At 36.2% G+C, this 21576-nt stretch overlaps 1 protein-coding gene across 2 annotated transcripts in view; it reads right to left on the bottom strand.

Moving 5' to 3' along the window:
* Window positions 1-21576, bottom strand: part of GPATCH2 (G-patch domain containing 2) — a 202561-nt gene that overhangs the window by 29378 nt on the left and 151607 nt on the right. Inside the window, exon 9 of one of the 2 annotated variants that reach the window (XM_054478238.2) lies at window positions 1024-2851. The exons of the other annotated variant lie outside the window; for it this stretch is intronic. Within the exon in view, the coding sequence (XP_054334213.1) occupies window positions 2755-2851 (97 nt within the window). The 3' untranslated portion in view covers window positions 1024-2754. Of the gene's footprint in view, window positions 1-1023; window positions 2852-21576 lie in introns of those variants that run through there. 2 annotated transcript variants of the gene reach the window in all.

Raw genomic sequence — 21576 nt, 5'->3', positions numbered from 1 at the left:
CCTGCCCATCTGGGTGTTCCTCCTCCCGTAAGGGGTTTGAGGGCACACAGTGGACCAGCAGACAAGCCACACCCCTGTCACACCTCCTGCAAGGGGGGACAGGGAACACTCCCGTTTTAGCACCACTGTGTCAGAAGGCTTCTGAAGGAGCTCATTTCACTCCTGCTGCCACCCTGCTAGTGAAGGACTCTCCTGACTCCTCAAAGCAGTGTCAGCGGGGCTGAAATGTAGCATGCAAGGAGGTGAGATGCAGGGGACAAGGTGGGAGCCTTCAGAAGAGCCAGAAACTTACTGAAATTATGTGCAAAATACATGTATGCATACTTTTCTAGCAAGAGGATGCATGAATTTCATCTGATTCTGAATGATTAACAGAGAGGGTTACCCAAAAAAAATAGACTCAGTAGTTTTAAACCAAACTATTCATAATCTAAAATAGAAAATACTTGTCTTAAAATGTCATTGGAATATTTAAAATATGCCATATATATAGGTCACCTTTTAAAATCACAATACCAAAAAACACAGAATAGGTGTGTGCACTAAACTAAAATATCCAAATCAATGAATATGCATAGGCCTGGGTTGAAAGGCATGGAAGAGTGTGCAACAAAATACTGATGATAATGATTTGTGTGTGATGGCATTTTGTGGGAATTTTCTTCTTTACCCTTCTCATTATTATTATTTTTCTTACACTAAGCATGCAATGAAAGATACAAATTATAACCAGATTAATTAGAAAAGAGAAAAACAATGGTATTGATAAATGTAAGTGGTTTTGGCAGCTGGATGAATTTCTCAAAGGCAAAGTCAAGCTTTTCGCACTGCGGCAGCTGTGGTGTAAATTCAAGCTACAGGTTGCACTGGTTTGATTTGCATTTGGGATGAGCCAGGGAGTCAGGACATGTTTCTTCTTGTATCACCATGTCTGCTTTCTCACTAGAGCTTTGAAAAAGTCTGCTTATCGATGTTTGAGAAGACTTTTTATCAGCCTTTGGCATGTTACTTACATTCTCTTTGCCTCAATTTCCTTAACTTCAAGAATTATGATTAGACTAGTGCTTACCTCAAAAGACTTTATTTAGAAATCATTTATGTGAAACATTTTAGCACATGCCTATACATTCAATAACTGTTAGCTATTACTCTTACTATTATTATCATCCCCACCCTACAGATAAGCAGCCCAGGCACAAAAAAGTTAAGTAATTTACCTAGAGTCACAGTTAAAGGGAACAGATGGAAGGCATTTTGCCATACAACACATGCAGAAGAATGCTTAGTGTAGGGTGTCACTAAACACATACCAAATAAACACATAGCAGAGTAAACTCATTACATCTGAAAATTGCCATTATGCTACAATAAAGGAAGAATTAAAGTCATTTAAAAAAATCATGTAGGCATTTTTTTGGTAGTTAATAGAAAGGTTAAGTTTTTCTTCATTGTCCATTTCTGCTTGCTTTAAATGTGTCATAACATACCAGAATGTAGCACTCATTTTCATTTCAAAAACTCAATTAAAACCCACAAGAGTCCTTGAGAGGAAAACCCACTGATATTCTGACATCAGCCTATTGCTGCAGATGCTCTCTTGGCCACCATTTGGTACTTCAAAGATGTCTTGCCTCCTTCATGTGATATGTTTCCTGCTTTATCTAAAGCCTAGGACTGCTAGTCCAATCATATCATTCCTTGTGTATGTTAAGAAATACACGACACCATATTCCTAAACAGCTCAGTTAAATATTTCTTTTGTACTGCTTCATTATTCCACACAAATGATAACCGAAAATGGTAGCGGCTGTTTTATGAAATTCAGGTAATTATTACAACTTCTTTACTATATGTAAATGAAGACATTCTCACATCTGGGGGAATGTTCAATGGGATTTCTAAAAATCAATTCGAGAGACCTGCTGTTATATCTCAGCTTACATCATGCCCCGTATTTTTCCAGGTCCTTTAGATTTTTTTTCTAAACAACTGCTAGTCATCGAGACCATATATATGTGCTAACATTAGAGCAATGTATTCTACCCACTTTAAAAAATTTTCTTTCTATGCTTCCTATTTCTGCCCTAAAAATTTTTCTTTCTGTTTCTTAATTCTGCCCATGTTAGAGAACCTGCTTTTTTCCTTCAGTTCTCCCAGTGCCCTCAAGTCTAAACGTCTTTCTCCTCTTTGAACTTTCCTAACCTTGCTACTCTTCCAAGTGTTTTTCTCCGTATTTCCACATCAATCTGTGCATATTGCTGTCATATCTTACCACACAGTATATAGTATTTGCCTCAAGTTGTTTTAAGATTAGAGGAGACTGTCAGCTAAATATATATGGAAAACAACTTGAGGCCAAGAACCATGTCTAATTCCCAGAACCTAGCTTTGTTTTTCATATATTAAAAGCACAAGAAAAGCTTATTGAACTAAAATGAATAAAACTACTGTAACTATTGTTGTCTCAACATTTCAGGTGGTAATCAATCATGAATTTTTTTAAATAGTAACACTTCTTTCTTGAACTGTTATTTAAATTTATTCAAAAACATTCCCTCAACAATTGACAAATTTTGACAAAGTATCAGTTATTCTACTAGACGCTAAACTAAACAGAAGGCTAAGATAGCTCCCACCTTCAAGGAGTTCATAGCCTAATGTAGGAAATGAACATGAACAATAAATTACTATGCAATGTAACAAATCCACAGGGCTATAGTAGCAGACCACTTCTTTGGGGAAATTGAGGAAAATTCATTTTGCCTGAATTGAAATTGGATATTGTCTCTCCAAGTAGAATCTGATATTTGAGGCATCTTGGAGCATTCTTTTATTCTTCACACCACAGTACCTAGGAAATAGTAGGCACTTAGTAAACTGTTTACCTCATTCTCAGCTATAATTATACATTTCTGGAATCTGTTTATCATTGATATTTAGTGTAGAGTTTCAACAATTATGCTCATTGTAATTTGCTTAAAAATGATATCTTGGATCTCACGTAAAAAACCTATCAAAATAGACTACAGATTCAGATGTAATCCCACACTCTCTCTTTGATAATGACAGTATTATTAAATGTTTCCTAGGATGCTATGGTTGCCATTTATAATGTCTATAATAAAATTATGAGATATTCCTAATATTCCTAACTTTTTTGAGGGAAGTCCGTGCATTTACTCATTTTGGGATCTACTTCATCTAGTACACTACATGATATCTGGATATGTTTGCTGAATTGACTTTTTACTGTATCTTCTGTTTGATATCTCAGACTCTAAGCCAAGCTCTAAGTTCTGTTCTGAGGTAGCATATTAGGACAGATACGTGCTAAGTGTTTTTCTTTCATCAGCACAGGAAATAATAGAATTTAAAGAGCAAAGTAGAGAATATATATATTTAATTTTATTTTTCCGTTTAATACATGTTGGTTTCTTAAGTATTGGAATTTATTATCTGAACTACTATAAACATCCAGGCTCACTGAGTTTTAACTATATAAAAGGTATTATGCCAGTAATTTTTACATAATGTAATCCTCATAAAAACCCATTACATATCCGAGGAATCTGAAGTCCAGAGAAACTGTTGCTTGTCAAAGATCCCATGAACAGAGAGTTAAGTTATTGTATTTGTACCAAAGCTTTCTTGACTCCAAGGAACTACTTTTCCCCCGTACCTTACTACATCATCCAGCTTACTTTATTATAATCTACTTAATAAACTTCTGCTGAAAATGTAATGCATGCCATGCCCTATGCCATCAGACAGGAAATACATTTTTTAATTGAGAAATAAAAAAGACACGATGTTCATTTTCTAGGGGTTCAAGTCTATTGATCATGTGGGAAAAATGATTCCAACCCAATTTTCAAAGAGAATCCTCAACCAGCATATAAGGGCATTCTAGGCTCCTAAGTGAGAGAACACATTTGCAGAGGCACAAAGGCATTCAGATGTGCATGTGACATGCCATAGCTGTGTCGCTCTGTAGGCAATTCAGTATAACTGGAGTTGGCACATATGGAGCAGTGGGAGGAGATGATATCTCTCTGCACACATCAAGTTTTAGTAAATTCTATAAATCTGTCTATTCACAATTATTGAAAATTCCCCTTAAGAAACTTCTTATTTAATTTATGCAGTTTATTCATCATACTGACAAATTGAATTCAATGGAAAAAGTCCGCTCCATAATTCTCTATAGACACAATTCTGGAAGTTGCTCTCAGGCAGAGATGGAGTCAAATGTGGATCCATTTCCAAGGTAACTCTTGAAGTTGAGAGTCCTCACTCATTCAAGAGAGTCTACAATTTACTTGCATAATTGATTTGGCAAATACAGGCTGAAGACTGAGTTCAGCTTTGATTTTCTGCAACGTGTCCCATGACTTTGCTTCTCGTGCAAAGTAATATGGTAATGATAATGTAACAGCTCTATATGCTATAATGTACATTTTCTGAATAGGACTACTAAAGAGCAAAGAAAAAATGTGCTTGCTACTTTTATCTCTATATTGAGAAGATAAGACTAAATGTCTTAATATTAGGCCAGAATATCAGAAACTTTTGAAATATATAAGAAGTTATTTCTATTTTGAAATATGTCAGACAGTGTTACCATGTAAATGCAAACTTACTTGCATTTAGGTTAAACTATTGCTTATTGGTGGAATTCAATTGGAAACCTATGACACAGTTGAAATGCCACCTCCTTTATGCAGAGTCTTCTGATACCCATTGCCAGAAATAATCTCTTACTCATGGGAGAAAACAGTATTTTCTACCTTAAACTACAGCTATATATGTACACAAACTAATATTCTAGCCAGACTGTATATTCCTTGAAGGCAGTAAGGCCCACATCTGATTTATGTCTTTAAGTACATTTTCTTTAGCAGTTACATGTCTTGCCATATCAGGTATTTAAGAAATACTTATTGAATAAAATTTAACAAGGCATGTCAGGGCTTTTTAAAATTAGTAATCTGTTTTCATGTTAACCAGTCTTTTTATTGTGGTTCCAATTTCTTTAATATATAAATGCTTAGTTACAGAACACTACAAAACATATTTGTTCCATTTCTTGGGCTTTAGAATAAAAATATCTGCAAAACTAAGCTTGTTAACTGAAGCTAGTTTTTACAGTATATGCATGTACTTTTATTCTAAAATGTTTCTCTTTCTACATAATTTTGCATTTCACTAAGTGTAACTTTATGAAAAGAATGCTTTCAGACCCTCCTCCTGCCTGATAGTTTTTGGTAGATGAATGTTATATCCCTAAAACTTTTACAGACTTGTTAGCAAATATTTACTAGACTATAAAACATACTGTAATAGCTAGGTGAGGTATCACGAGGCTTGTGATAAGTACATGAACATTAATGTTCAACAACTGGGAGGAAGAGGATTTCAGGATTCTCCTAATTCACTTCAATTGAAATAACTGGAAAGTTGGGGAGCATTAACTTATATTCAGGATAGTTTTGACATTAAGATCTTTGAACCAAAGGCAGTTTATAATTTTGTTAAATTGGGTCTATTACTTGTTGTATTTAAGAGGTCTACTGATTTTAAATGTCTATGGAGAAAAACACTACCCTACAAAAATTAACTTCAAATATAAACTGTCTTTTCCTCTTCTCATTTTTACAATGCTTTTCTTTAGAAAAACATACAAGTCCCTATGTTTTATAAACTTCAGAAATCAAATGCCAAATGATTCAACAACGATCAGGTTAGTCATGATTGCAAAATGTTGTCACTTTTCTTTGCACATAAATCGATCTACATACTGTTTAAGTGACTATTTTAGAAGAATCAACAGTTTTGATTAAAGGCAAGATAACAGATTTCAGGAAGCAGTCAAGTTTACTTTTAAATGGCATAGAAATAAGACTAAAAAAAAAGATACTGCTGTATAAATTATCCACCATTTGACCTGAGAAAGCTATTTAACCCTTCTATTTCCTCCTATGTAAAATGGGGATGATAAGAATATCTACCTCATAGGGTAATATTGGAAATTCAATGAGTTAAAATACATCATTAACACTCAATGAATCTTAGCTGTTATGGTGTTAGCTATAAACACGATGGCGAAATCTTTTTCTTCAACTAAATTCATATATTTTAAATTATCTATTTTTTTCATTTCTCCTCAACTACCCATCTACTCATCTTGTGAGGCAGAAGAGCACAGCAGTTAAGAGTGTGGACTGTGCAGCCCAAAGAGACAAAGTTCAATTCCTGCTCCCTCACTTAACAACTTGGGTGAACCTGGGCAAGTTAGTTAATCCTTTTATGCTTGGCCTTTCTCATGTGTGAAATGGAGATGATAGCAGAACCAATCTCACAGAGTTGATGTGAAGATTAAAGAAATGTGTGCCTCACAGTATGCATTCAATAAACGTTACCCATAATTTCCCACAAAGGAAATTTGTATAAAATAAACTGAATATGGCATAATTTGGCATTTTTGAGGCCCAATCATGAGTACAAAAGAGTAGAGAAACTGCAGTTGAGATCATATTTTATTGTTACAGTTCAAACCGGAAATAGAATAGATTTATTAGTAGCTAATAAGGTCTAAATGTATTCTACAAACTAAAATATGAAAGTGTCATTTATGTTAACATGGCAGAACACAGCATACCAAATCATAGTTTCTCAAGCTGATTTCCCACAACACTTTATATCTTTTTTATGAGTCTTAAAATCTACCATAGAGATGGTATAGTTTACTTGATGAAGTAAAACAAGTTCATTGCAGCTAGTATATCGCATTCAAGGTAAGAAGTAATTGGATATGAGGCTGAAAAAATAAGAAAGGCTAGACCAGGAAGGCCTTGCAAGCCATGTTTAGGACTTGGTTTTAAGGCAATGAGAAGCCATTAAGAATTTTTAAGTAGGCCAGCAGGATGATTTATGCCTGTAATCCCAGCACTTTGGGAGGCTGAGATGGGAGGATTTCCTGAGGCCAGAAGTTCAAGACCAGCCTGGGCAACATAGCAAGACCTTATCACTCCAAAAAAAAAAAAAAAAAAAAAAAAAAGGCAGGCATAGTGGTGTGCACCTTAGCGTTAGCTACCTGAGAGGCTCAGGCACAAAGATAGCTTGAGCCCACGAGTTCAAGGTTTAAGTATACATAAATAGATTTGGGTTCCCCAAAAGTCATTCTGGTTATGATGTGGTGCATGGATAAAGAGAACAAGGGTGAGAGATTGAAAGGAGTGAAAGACAGAATCCAGGTTTTTCTGGCCAGAATGTAAGTTCTTGGAATGCAGACAGAATAGCATCTGGGTTCCACACTTATCACCTAGCCTAATGTCTTTTATATACTCAGAATAAAAGGCACTTAATGGTGTGTGAAGGACTGCATGAAACATCATTTTTTTTCTCGTAACAGACAATACCATCCTAAAAGAAATTAAACCCTGACCAACTTAGCACTCTAATAATTTATTTACTCACTTAAAAATAAACATGCTATGTAGAAGCCCTGAAATCCTAGAATTTAACAAAAAAAAGTCATAATTAAGAGTACTCTGGGAATATGGTGGCAATGACACTGTTGTTGAATGTATATAATAACACGTGGCATTACCGAAAACCCCTGGTCACCAATACCTAGCCAACAAGGTATTCCCCAAACCCTCCCCTTCTCATCCTCAAACAGGTGGTTGGATATAAATTATTGGCAGCTATGAGATGCCATATCAACACCTGGGCAGGAAAAAGAGAGGAATCTGCAAATGGCCCCAAGCACAGGAAAACCTCCAAAGCTCTACCACTCAACAGAAAGTACAGGGAGACAAGATGAACACAGATGCTAAACGTAGGAGGTGTACTGAAAGATTCCAGTTTATAAATGAGTGCAAGAGGACCAAGATGTAATAGTTCTGTGGTGTTGGATTAGTTGGATCATACAAATTCTTGAAATTAAAAAATTAAAGTGATTTCCCAGGATAAAAATCCCACTCCAAGGAAAAATAGTGGAAGCAGAAGCGAACTGGAGCAGAACAGAGGCCAAGGAGAAAAGGAAACAGAAGGTCTATATAAAAATATTGAGAGGAATAGAAGAGGCAGATATTGGAAAATATGAGGCCAGAATTTTGACTGGTTTATGAAAACAACAGAAGAGAGAGGTATAAAGCCATGAAATTAGAAAGCTATCCTGTCTCATGTCTCCTTCTTAAAAGTACGGGAAACCTCATTCAGAACAGTGTTGCAGATAAATAAATAAGAACGATTATTAAAAGGAAAAAATAAGGTCCTTAGAGACTGTAAGAGTACTCTAGATATGCCCACAAAAATGAAAACTATACCTGATAATTCTAAAACAAGTTAAAGGAAATTAAGAAAATGATAGAAGATATATGAAAAAGTCACAACTAGAGAGGTTGAGAAATAAAGGGACTGGATAAAAGGAAGATTTAAAAGAAGAGATGATAGCATTTAGGAAGCAATTAGAAATAAAAGGAAAAAAATCATTTCAGAAATTAAACTAAAAGGAACAGAGGAGTGAGCCATATTATGGAGAACTAGAAGATGAAAATATAATAAAAATGGAAAAGGCAAAAAATAAAAACTTTAAAATTAAAAAAGAAATTAAAAGGATTAGAAAGTGATAGCTACAGAAGATAGGCAAAGAAGATCCAATATAAGTATAATAGAAATTTTTAAAACAACAAAACAAAACAAATATAAAACATTATAATTTGAGAACATCTTGAAATTTATTTTTTAAATGAGATGGTTTGCCTGTGTCCTCACTCAAATCTCTACTTGAATTGTATCTCCCAAAATTCTCACATGTTGTGGGAGGGACCAGGGGAGGTAACTGAATTATGGGGGCCAGTCTTTCCCACGCTATTCTCATAATAATGAATAAGTCTCATGAGATCTGATTGGTTTATCAGGGGTTTCCGCTTTTGCTTCTTCCTCATTCTCTCTTGCCACCAACATGTAAGAACTGCCTTTCATTCTCCACCATGATTGTGAGACCTTCCCCAGCCATGTGGAACTGTAAATCCAATTAAATCTCTTTTTCTTCCCAGTCTTGGGTATGTCTTTATCAGAAGCATGAAAACAGACTAATATATAAAACAATAATAACTAGCTACCAAAAAAGGATAACTTCATCCCTGGGAAAAATCACCTAAAATTATCAACATTAGAATGTAGTCTAGTCAAACTCTTGGCCTTTAAAGAAAAGGAAAATGCACATTGAGCATCTAGGCAAAACCAAGTCACTTTTATGTCTAAGAAAATCAGACTATATCAGATATCGAAAGCAACGTTTTATACAGGCATTGGAGTAACATATTTAAGATAGTTAGGAGAAGAAAAACATGAGCCATGGATTGCATATCTGGCCAAAATGACCTTTAAATATACAGTTCATGCATAAACTGCTAATAACAAGCAAGAACTCAGGAAATATTGTTTGAATGAGCACTTCCAGAGGAAGAAAACTAGAGAATAAAATTCAGACAAAAAGAGTGCAGAAGCATTGACTTAAGATTTTGTGGTAATCATTAAAAATATATTTACTTATAGAACTAAAACTGAATGGACTGAACTAAAACTAAATAAAACTAGAACTGAAAAAAAAAGGGGGCAGTATAGTACTAAATGGCTGTATGTGTCAGACAATGTACACACAGTATAACTACCTAAAAGTGGATGGAAATACTTGTTTTTTCTTTCTTTCTTCCTTTTTGTGGAGAATGGGGTCTGTCTATGTGGCCCAGGCAGGTCTCAAACTCCTGGGCTCAAGCTGTCCTTCTGCCTCTGCCTCCCTAAGTGCTGGGATTACAGTCATGAGCCACCATGCCTGGCTAAAAATGGATGACAATAAAAAGTATATAGGAAAAATGAAATAAATTCCCTGACTGTCTTATAGATATTAACAAATGAAAGGAGGGCACATGAGGCCAGCTAACTTCAATATTGCTCACAGTAGGGAACCAGCAGCAAGGGCCCTCAAAAAGGAAGGGAAATGGGCCTAAAACTGTTATATAGAGGTAATATTAAACAGGTAATTATTAGAAAAAAAAAGCCTTCTTCAAAGTCCAATGGTATACCAGACTGAGAATGAGGACAAGAGAAAGGAGAAAAAGAAAGGTAAAGGTAGTAAGAGAGGGAGAGAGAGATAGATGTTTGCTTCTCTTAAAAACAAGGAAACAAAAGCCAATGAAAGGATATGTCGGCTGGGCGCGGTGGCTCACACCTGTAATACCAGCACTTTGCGAGGCTGAGGCAGGCGGATTGCCTGAGGTCAGGAGTTTGAGACCATCCTGGCCAACATGGTGAAACCCCGTCTCTACTAAAAATACAAAAATTAGCTACGTGTGGTGGCAGGTGCCTGTGGTCCCAGCTATTCAGGAGGCTGAGGCAGGAGAATCGCTTTCACGAACCTGGGAGGTGGATGTTGCAGTGAGCCAAGATCATGCTACTGCACTCCAGCCTGGGTGACAGAGTGAGACTCCATCTCAAAAAAAAAAAAAAAAAAAAGGATAAATCATAAGCAAAACAAAACCCATTTTGGGGAAGAAACAAATGGAGGGAACCAGGTAGAAGTGAGACTTCTTTGAAAATAACTGCTTGTGAAAATTTGATTGTGGATCCCATGAGTATTTTTATATTATTATAAAACAAAATTAAATACATTAAAAAGAAACCTGTTGCTGAAAATGACAATAATTATACATTGGTATACCTATACTTAGAAACTATTTCAAGTTACTTTAAAACACAGGAAAATGATTGTATATTCCTAGCGTACTTATAGTAAGTACCAAATAAAAATAGAAAAAAGAAAAAACACTTTTTAGTGATTATTTTACTGGTAGTGATGATAGTATGGTGATTCTGAGATTGCTGTCTGTGTATGGTGGGGTAAATAAAATGAGTATTCCATTGTCATTGAGATGTAATATTTTTAATATGGTTGGAAAAAGATTAAAATCAATGACAGAAAGTATAAACAATAAAGTCTTGAATTTGAACTGGAACTATCAGTATGAATCAATATGATTTTTCTTTAAAAAAAAAAAATCCTAACTCATTTATCTGAAAAGGCCTAGAAACACAGATATTCCTAACATCCAGACTGTGGTTTCTAAACCTATTTCCTATTATAGTAAAGGAATCAGCACTTCTTGGAGAAGTGGGTGACTCCTGGTCTAAGCCAGAAAAGGTCCAAGAAAAGCCTAGAAAATGTAAACATACCAGAAAGCAAAGACTGGCAGCAAAGAAACACACAACTAACTTAAATAATCTCCCATTGGCCACAGATGGGACAATTTTAGCATCAATTAGAATTATAACTCATGGACGAAACATATCAAATGTGTTTAAATCAGTGAGTTCACCTTTGGAAAACGTTAGGAACCAATTCATTTTGAAAACTGGCATACAGTAAGGGGAAAGAATCAAGTACTTCTCTTGCTTTCCCTACATGATCTGTACCTTAAAGTAATCAAGTAGTTGGAGAGGAGGAAGTTTTCAACAGAAGTAACTAGAACATATTAAAAGAATTAACACAGCACTATCTTGCAACCCTTAATGAATAAATCTGGGCAATAATCATCATGGCAAATAAATCACGGAAAGAGATATAAGTGAGGGAAGTACACAATATCACCTTTGGAACAATCTTGCCAAACAAAACAAAACACCAAACCTGAATCTCTAATCAGTTCTCTAGATCTAAATACCAATTACAGGAAACACAGAGGACAGTGGAGTATGTTAAATGACACTGTGTAGAGAAAATCAGCAACATTCCAATATGTGAGAAACTTTACAGGCCAAACACCTGATGTCTTCAACCAAAAAATGTCAAGGAACGCGCACACACACACACACACACACACACACACACAGAAAGAGAGAGAGAGAGAGAAAGAGAAAGAGAGACAGAAAGAAGAGAGAGCTGGAGAAGGGAAATTTACATATCAAAGTGAATCTGAGAGATTATAATGCAATAAAACAACGAAGGAAATGTAAATATCAATTGCATATATACATATTCATATATTAAGGGATTATTGTTATTTTTTATAGATGGGATAATGATACTGAGACTGTTTTTTTTTAAGAAGCTGTTACCTTTTAGAGAAACACAATGATGTATTTCAGTTGAAATATAGGATTTGGGGGGCAGGGGGATACAGATGAAACAGGGTTTGCCAAACATTGATAATTATCTAAGTCAGTTAATAGACACAATGAGTTTATATTTTGTCTGTATTTCTGTATATAATGAAATTTTCTGTGATAAAATATTGTTAAAAATTGCTTTAATCATCCTGACAATGTAAGTGAAAAAGCATCTTTTCAATCCTTAAGATTGCCAGTATAAGTCATCACAGCTTTTTCAAGGCTTCACGAAAGAGACTCTTCATAATTTTTAAGTGACCAAATTTGAAATTAAATTAAGTTATCCATGAGGTCTAAATCATGTAGTCTGCATAGACCCCTGGACTGTAACTTGATTTAAAAAGATTACAAAAATCTTTATCTGAGGTTTATTGTCCTTAGAAAGGATAATACATAGTTTTTATTCCATCTTTCTAATTAGTAATTTAAGCATACGTTCAGCATTTAACTCTAAATGTTTGCCTTTTCCCCAAGCTCGAAGACAGCTGTCCAAGATTTGAATGCCAGAAAACATTTAAATATCAACATCTGTTGAATTATGTTAATTTAGTGTAATATAATTGGGCATGAGTTGGAACTGATCAGAAGTATATGAAATAAACAAAGGTAAATTCCCACCAATATCTTGGTATACAAACAAATCACTAAGGAATGATGAAAAACAATTTGAAAAACAATTATTTCTACAAAAAAAAGCAAAGGAAAGGTACTGATTATAAAGAAATTGATTCTTTTAAAAACATAGTTCTAACTCTTAGGAAATTATCTTGCTATTTTTAAATTGTTCCTGTAATTGAAAGGAAATGAAAATTATCTAAAATGAGTGATAGCCAAATATTTGATATTTGAATATTTTTATTCATTATTAAGTAAAACATTCTAATTATACTTACATATGCATTAAAATTTTAGGTTGCAGAATAATTCTTATTATGAGCAGTAAATATTCAAGGGTTGATGTGATTTCTGTATACATAAAGTAATATTTTAAAATTGAAAGTATTTTCAGTGTGGCAGATGAATTTAATAGGTTTTTTCCTGAGGACTGTAAGGTACAAATGATCAAGCAGCAGATGTTGTTTATTATTTTGCTGATTTAAAATATTAATTTCTACAGTGATTCTCCTATTAATAAATTAGGACTGCTTGTTTGTTTTGGGAAGTATTCTGGCACATACACATTGGATTAACAGATCCCCAAATATACCCATAATAAAGTTATAACCCAGGCTGCAGTAGTGATACAAGCTGTTGTGATATGGGCCTGCAGGTGTATCCTAATCATTTCCTAGGAGAATCATCTCTGGGAGTTAAAGGTTAGTTCTGTGTCCATGCCCATTTAATCACAGGACCAATTTGGAGAGTGCCAACTGTGAAACAAACACCTGTCCTTAAGGAAATGGACTTCAGACCACAAATTCACTTCAGTTAAGGGTCACTGGAACAGCTTTCACATGCTAACTATTTTCCATCCTTAGTGACCATGGCCAAATTCAACTGCAGTCCTACAGATGAGAGGCTGTGCATACTTTTCGGCATTTGAAAATATCTAGTTCATCTACCAGAAAAAGAGAAGATGTAAGTAATAGGAGTTTCACTAGTTAGTAGTAGTGTTTTGTTTTTGTTTTATTTACCACCCACTGGGCATATTACTTATTTCTAAATGTCAAATTCCTTTTTTTCTGTGTGGGCTTTTCATATAAAACTGAAAAGCACCCTCCAAAATTCTAAGTGGCTGATAACTAATTTTATTTAGTATAATGACAATTTAAAATAACCCTCTATGATCATTAGTTTAAAATCTTGGCAAGGAAGAGTTTCAGGATGCCAAAAGGACAGGAAGCATGAGAACTGGCAATTTGAGAATAGTGTAGTTTTATACAATACAATAATTTGGTTATATAGAGTAAAACAGATTAATTAAATCCCTTAAAAACCATTTTATGTTGTATATGTGGTATGCTTCCAATTATTCTACTCTAAGCATCTCTATACTTAGACGTCATTTGAGCTTTCTTTTTAATTGGAATATATACGTAATTAAGTGCATTCCAATTAAACAAATATAGAAAGTATACATTCTAATTAAAGTAAATATATGAATACTTTCTATTCATTCATGCATACATAAGAATGAATAAAAAAAATCCAAGACATTTTTCTATCTGAAGGGCTAAACTTTTTTTACAACAATAAAATCTAATGCTAATTTTAGGTATGGAAAGGAAAAATTGAGAATAAACTAGAAGTTTTACTTTTAAAGTCAGTTTAAAAGCAGTTTTAAACCATTATTTTGGACATATAAAATATATAAAATATAAAATGTCAAGTGATAGAATTTGCTTTAAAATATGACAAAAGAGAATTTGTTTTAAAATCCTAAATTTACTAAGGTAGGATAGACAACTTAAATCATTAAAATAAAGCATCACTTACTTTTGTTGATATACTTAATTTTGTTGATACATTTCTAGGAAAAGCAGCATTAAACAAATATAGCCCATGTCATTAAGTGGTACTCTAATGAATAGTTACCCTATCCCAATTTATTAACAGCTGCTCAAAAATGTCATAATTAATAGTTTCATTTATTTTTGGCAAACCTGCAAAATGACAAATAGTTTTGTATCTGTTGCAAATTATGTCTCCTTTCCAAACAACAAATGACAGTATGGGGAAGACTGAGCAAACTGAATCCTTAAACATCTTTGGATCTTTAGATGATCAAATAAAGTGCAGCTGTAATTCTATCTGTTACATCTGCAACAAAATACAGTGATCTGTATCATATAAAAACAAATGTGTTCTGTATTAATGTAAATAGGAATGTTCTTTCTAACTTGATGGAAGAGGGCTGACATGAATGTGATGAGATCTGTTTTGTTTCTCTGATTAAATCTATTGTCATTTTTTTTTTCATTTTAGAAGACTCCTTGTACTGCTAATCAGGCAAAATGACAGGAAAAAAAGTTTCTTTCTTCTCACTATTAATAGACAACCTAAGAAATCATGTCACATAGAATCCATGGATTATCAAATCATTTGACCTTAAGTAGATGAAAAGTGAAAAATATAATGTATTTAGCAACTAAGTAAAAGTAAATTAAATATGTTTCTAAAAGACACTTTAAAAAATTAAGTACAATTTAATAATGTCAGCAATAAAAATGTTTTTACTTGATTTCAAACTACATGTCAGGCTACTAAATGATTTGGCTTTTGTGCTTCATAACAGTGAAGGACAAAAATCATATAAGAAAACATGGCAAATTCAAACCCTCTTCCTTCAAAAAAACGGTGCCATATCCATAAGTAAAGGCTTTGAATCTAAACAATTGAATAAAGCTGCCACAAATGATCAAGTTTGTTGAATGGATTCTTACAGCAATAAAGACTAATCATAAGCATAAAAATGTGTTAAAAGAGCAAGATCTTTTCAAAAATGACATATCACTTAGTATTAGGCATCGCTTAATGCATGTTTTCAACAGACTTTTTTTTTTTTTTTTTTTTTTTTTTGAGACAGAGTCTTGCTCTGTCGCCCAGGCTGGAGTGCAGTGGCCAGATCTCAGCTCACTGCAAGCTCCGCTTCCCAGGTTCACACCATTCTCCTGCCTCAGCCTCCTGATTAGCTGGGACTACAGGCGCCCGCCACCACGCCAGGCTAATTTTTTGTATTTTTAATAGAGACGGGGTTTCACCGTGTTAGCCAAGATGGTCTCGATCTCCTGACCTCATGATCTGCCCGCCTTGGCCTCCTAAAGTGCCGAGATTACAGGCGTGAGCCACCATGCCCGGCCCAACAGACTTTCAATTTGGAAAAGCTATATTGAACTTTCTGGTGCTAACCAAAGGTTTCTGACATGAGAAACAATGTGACATTATTTAGCTGTAGCTCTAAAATGAGGTGATAGCAGTGGGAAAGCTCTTTCTAATTTTGAGAAGCATAAAATTATATTTAAATACAGAAATACCAAGAAAAAAAAAAGAGATTGAAAATTGCAGAACCGTTCTCCCCGCTTTCTCACCTGCAGCGCTCAAGAATAATTGGAGAAAGAACGTACAGGGAGAGGAACTGGCGGAAATGGCTTTGGCATTGTCCTAGTCCCCTCTAGAAACAGGATGTCCTTCAACTCTTTAGCACAGCAAGTCCTTTCACCACTAAGGTATATAACCCAGGGAATGCTAACTTTCTGGATCGCTCAGCTGTGGTGTGACTGGGCATGTGTGGAGGAAACTATCCGTCACAGGCAGCTTTCCTGGCTCACAATGAATCATAAACTTCTGTCCCTCACTACCTATCTGTGAGTAATCAATCTGCTTCATATAACCTGTGGCACATGAGTGTGTTCTGCCTTAGTGAGATAAGTTGGTAACTGGTGCACAGTGAACTTGCTTAATAAATCTAGATATCACTAGTATTTCTGTCTAAAAAACACTTAGGTGCATTGCCTCAAGGTTTAGTTCAGTGTGTGTGTGTGTGTGTGTGTGTGTGTGTATGTTCACTTTAGCTACTAATTGATTGCATGTAATGACCACTCAAAAACCATGCCTGTTGATTACTAAATATTGAAAATGACAGGTAATAGGTAGTTTTTTTAAAAAAAATAACAACTGAATATGCTTTTATGCATTTATTTATGAAAAGAATTTCATATTTTCTTGAGTTGTAATCATGCTTTCAAAGGTTTTGAGGTACATAAAAATGACAGAATGGCATGAACAAATCCTGAGACATGCATAAAATATTAGATAGATAAGAGGCAATAAAACTAAGATAAAACTTCATAGCAGGCAAATGGACAGAAAACACTGAAGAAATGGAAGAATGGATGTAAAAAAAAAAAAACCCATAGACTTATCAAACAGAAGTATAGAGGGAAATAATCAACATGATATAAGCAAGGTGGAAGAACATGAGACAGGAAACAGGTAACTCTAGGGACTATGATGCAAAATCTCAGGAAAACACATCAAATGAATATATGAAAATAATGTCATGATGACAATTCTTCACATCACTCACTATCTGACACATCTACTTTATGATAAGGACACCCCTCAGGAAATAAAAATGAAACAACAAACTAAAAGAAAGATTATAAGACTAATATCACTTGAATCAATTAGAAAATTTAAATCCACATTAAGAATCAGTGTGTTTCTCCCTTGAAATTTGATTATAGGACTCATTATGCACCCTATGTGAGAAGAATAAGAATGTTATTTACAATAAACGTACGAACAAACACAGTGCATCAATACTTTATTAGTAGAGAATATTAATATTCAGAATATGATGAAATGGCATGTAATGATGGGCACTGCTTATGGTAACTGATGCCACGAGAGGAGATAGTGAAGCATGAGAAGCAAGTTAAGAAATCCACAGGAAGCCTGCGCTTTTAGGAAAAGAGAGAAGTATAGGATACCTTGAAGAATGCAGTGTCCATTATTGATGAAGTAGAACTTCCTGATAGAAAGGATTAAAATAGTTAAAATGAGCTATTTGTTTAAAGGAAATTATAAAGGTCACTTGTTTGTTATTGTTAAGATATAGAAAGGTCAAAGAGTTGGGTGACAACTCTTCTGCACTCATAATTAAGTTAAAGAGCCTAGATGAAAATTAATGTGAACGTGGAAAAAAGGAGAAATGGCATAAATTGGACATAGAGAAAACCACCACAAAAGTGAATTACAGTAAGTGGCATTGGTAAATATGTCCCCAAATCCCTTTTTACAGAGGTCCTGAAAACTCCCCCGAGGAGCTGAGGGTGAGATGTCCTACATTCCAAAGACTAAAGCCATAACTGCATAGCACTTTATTCAGCGCTTTTGTGAGGAATGCTTACGTTAAGGGCATGCTTTAGTCATGCACTTCAAAGTCTTGGCTTTGAATCATGAACAGCGGACCGTTTATGCATTTATCTTTTTTTACCTGCTTGGTATATTTTGGGAGTAAATGATCCTACAATTTATTGATTTAACGCATTATAGTTCTCTTCTCTAACCTTTATGTTTTTCTGCAAGTTGAAAAAGGGAAGTGCAGTCACTCATCCAAAAGGGGTAAGAAAAGTCAAGATACTATTAAAAATACTAAGAAAGAAAATGGATTGAATGAGAGTAACATAGAAAAATGCATATAAATAAAAAAGGTGAAGAATTTTTATCTTGCATTTAACAAAATTTGCAACAAGAATTAAACATGAGTAGTCTTTCTCTTCTTACACACTTATTTCACCTTTTCAAGTTGCCCTGTGCCTAACATAACTGAAGGCTTCAGAGAGAAGAAAAAATATGCACTCACAAGCAAAGAAAAAGAGGATATGAAAGGAATGTTCAAAGAAATAAGAGAAGGTTGGGCGCGGTGGCTCATGCTTTTAATCTCAGTACTTTGGGACTCCAAGGCGGGTGGATCACTCGAGGTCAGGAGTTTGAGAGCAGCCTGGCCAACATGGTGAGACCTCGTCTCTACCAAAAATACAAAAATTAGCTGGATGTGGTGGCAGATGCCTGTAATCCCAGTTCCTTGGGAGGCTGAGACAGGAGAATTGCTTGAGCCTGGGAGACAGAGGTTGCAGCGAGCTGAGATTGCGCCACTGCACTCCAGCCTGGGCGACACAGCAAGACTCCATCTCAAAGAACAAAACACAACAAACAAACAAAAAATTAAGGAAACAAGAGGAGATCTTGGAAATGAAAAGAGTAAGATAATTTTAAATATCATTAAGTTTCTTGGGGCAGAGTGTTGAGAAAACTGCCCCCAAATCTTCCAAGAAAATAATACATAAAAGAAAAGTGTAAAAAGTTAGAGGATCATTTAAGGGTGCTCCAAAACTGAAAAATTAGGAGCACAGAGAAAATGGCAACCACTGAAAACTGAAAGACATTAGAGCAATGCCTTTAAAACCCAGAGGCAAAAAATTTTCAAACTTGGAATTCAATTCCCAGCTAAATCAATCAATGTGAGATAAGAATAAAGATATTTTCAGACATGCAAAATTCCATAAATTTAACCATCTCTGTTCTCTCCTGGGAAAGGTGAAGAAAAATAATGCCATTGGATCCAGGGCACATAAAATCCCACATAGGGGATGTATGAAGGAAATCTTGAGCATGATAGTTAACAGAGATGCCAGGACATTAGATGTGCAGCAGGTCCAGAGAGCAAACAGTCCAGAATGAGCCTGAAAAATGGAGGGCTCCAAGAGAGATGCCACGAAGAAAAATAACTGAGAGGTGTTTAACTTCTGTCAAGAGGCGTCTGATGAGTTAGGGATAGGAACATAGAACAAAAAGCAAATAAACAAAACAGTGATAACCACAACTAAAAGTGATATATCTGTGTATATCTACATAGATAATCATATTAATGAAAACAATGGATATTTATTTGGTCTAGGAGAAAGAGGGAAATAAATCCAGATATGAGTGTGTGTGTGTGTGTGTGTGTGTGTGTGTGTGTGTATTGTTGGGCGGGGGGACACAGCAAGAAATCAATATGCACAGGACTTGGGGTGGAGCAAGATGGCAGAATAGAAGACTTCACCAATTGCCACCCCCTTCAGGACACCAATTTAACAACTATCTACACAAAAAAAGTGCATTCATAACAACCAAAAATCAGGTGAGGACTCACAATACCTGGATTTAACTTCATACTGTTGGAAAAGGCACTGAAGAGGCAGGAAAAACAGTCTTGAATCACTGATGCTGCCCCTACCCTATCCTCGAGCAGTGGTGGTGTAGTATGAAAGCATGTCTATGCTCTGGGGTGAGGGAGAGCACAGCAATTGTGAGGCACTGAACCCAATGCTTTCCTGTTATAGCAGAAATCAAGACGGAACCAAACTCAGCTGATGCCTGCCCACGGAGGAAACATTTAAACCAGCCCTAGCCAGAGGGGAATCACCAGTCCTAGTGGTCCAAACTTGAGTTTCTGCAAACCTCGCAACCATAAGCTAAAGTACTCTGGGGCTTTAAATAAATTTGAAAGGCAGTCTATGCCACAAAGACTGCAACTCCCAGGAGAGGCCCAGTGCTGAACTGGGCCCAGAGCTAGTGGACTGGAGGGGCATGCAACATACTGAGACACTAGCGGGGGTGGTTAAGGGAGTGCTAGCATCACTCCTCTCCTAACCCCAAGCCGCACAACTCATAACTCCAAAAGGGATCCCTTTCCTCTTCTGGAGGAGATGAGAGGGAAGAGTGGGGAGGACTTTGTCTTGCATCTTGGATGCCAGCTCAGCCACAGCCGGATAGGGGACTGGTCAGAGTTGTGAGGCCCTCTTTCCAGGGCCTAGCTCCTGGATGACATTTCTAGATACATCCCGGGCCAGAAGGGAACCCACTGCCTTGAAGGGAAGGACTTGGTTCTGACAGGATTCATCACTTGCTAACTGAAGAGCCTTTGGGCCCTGCATAACAGGCAGCAATACCTAGGTACCACACTGAGGGCTTTGGGTGAGCCTCTGAGCCTTGCTAGCTTCAAGAGAGACTCAGCACATTCCCAGCTGTGCTGACTCTGTCTGCTTGAGAAAAGCAGAGGGAAAAGTAAAGAGGACTTTGTCTTGCTCCTTAGATACCAGCTTGGCCACAGGGGCGCAGAGCACCAAGTGGGATCTTGGGGTCCCTGATTCCAGAACTTGGTTCCTGTGTGGCATTTCTGGACCTGTCCTGGGCCAGAGGGGAGCCTGCTACCCTGAAGAGTGAGTCCTAGGCCAGGCAGCATCCACCACAAGCTGACTGAAGACCCCTTGGGCCTTAAGGGAACATTGGCCAATAGTCTGGCAGTACTCCCCATGGGCCTGTGGTAGGAGTGGCCATGGGGTGAGGATCCTCTGCCTTTGGAAAGGGGAAGAAAGAGTGGGAAGGACTGCAACTAGTGGTGTGAGTGCCAAATCAGCAGAGTATGATAGAACACGAGGTAGACCTCTAAGCTTTTCGATTCTGCTCCCTGGCTCCCAGATGGCACCTCTGGACCCACCTGGGGTAAGAGGGAGTGGTTACAACAGGCCTTGGGCGAGACCTAATGCTACGCTGGCTTCAAGTCTGACCTATAGCCCTTCTGGTGGTGTTCAAGGAGATGCTTGCGTCACTCTATTGCTAGCTTCATGAGGCTCAGAACAAGAGAGAAACTATGCATGATTGGGAGAAAGTAAGGGAAGAGAATAAGAATCTCTGCCTGGTAATCCAGATAATTCTCCCAGATCTTGTCCAAGACTATCAAGGCAATACCTCTACAAGTCTGCAAGAACCACAGTGTTACTGTTCTTGGGATGCTGCCTAAAGCAGATACAGCTTAGATTACAATATCCAAGTCCTTTTGAATATCTGGAAAGCCTTTGCAAGAAAGATGGGTACAAATGAGCCCAGACCGAGAAGACTACAATAAACACCTAATTC

The sequence above is a fragment of the Pongo pygmaeus genome, chromosome 1 (genome assembly GCF_028885625.2).
Source record: "Pongo pygmaeus isolate AG05252 chromosome 1, NHGRI_mPonPyg2-v2.0_pri, whole genome shotgun sequence".
Taxonomy (NCBI): domain Eukaryota; kingdom Metazoa; phylum Chordata; class Mammalia; order Primates; family Hominidae; genus Pongo; species Pongo pygmaeus.
The sequence above is the reverse complement of the archived record's forward strand: the minus strand, read 5'-3'. Positions and strand labels throughout refer to the sequence as shown.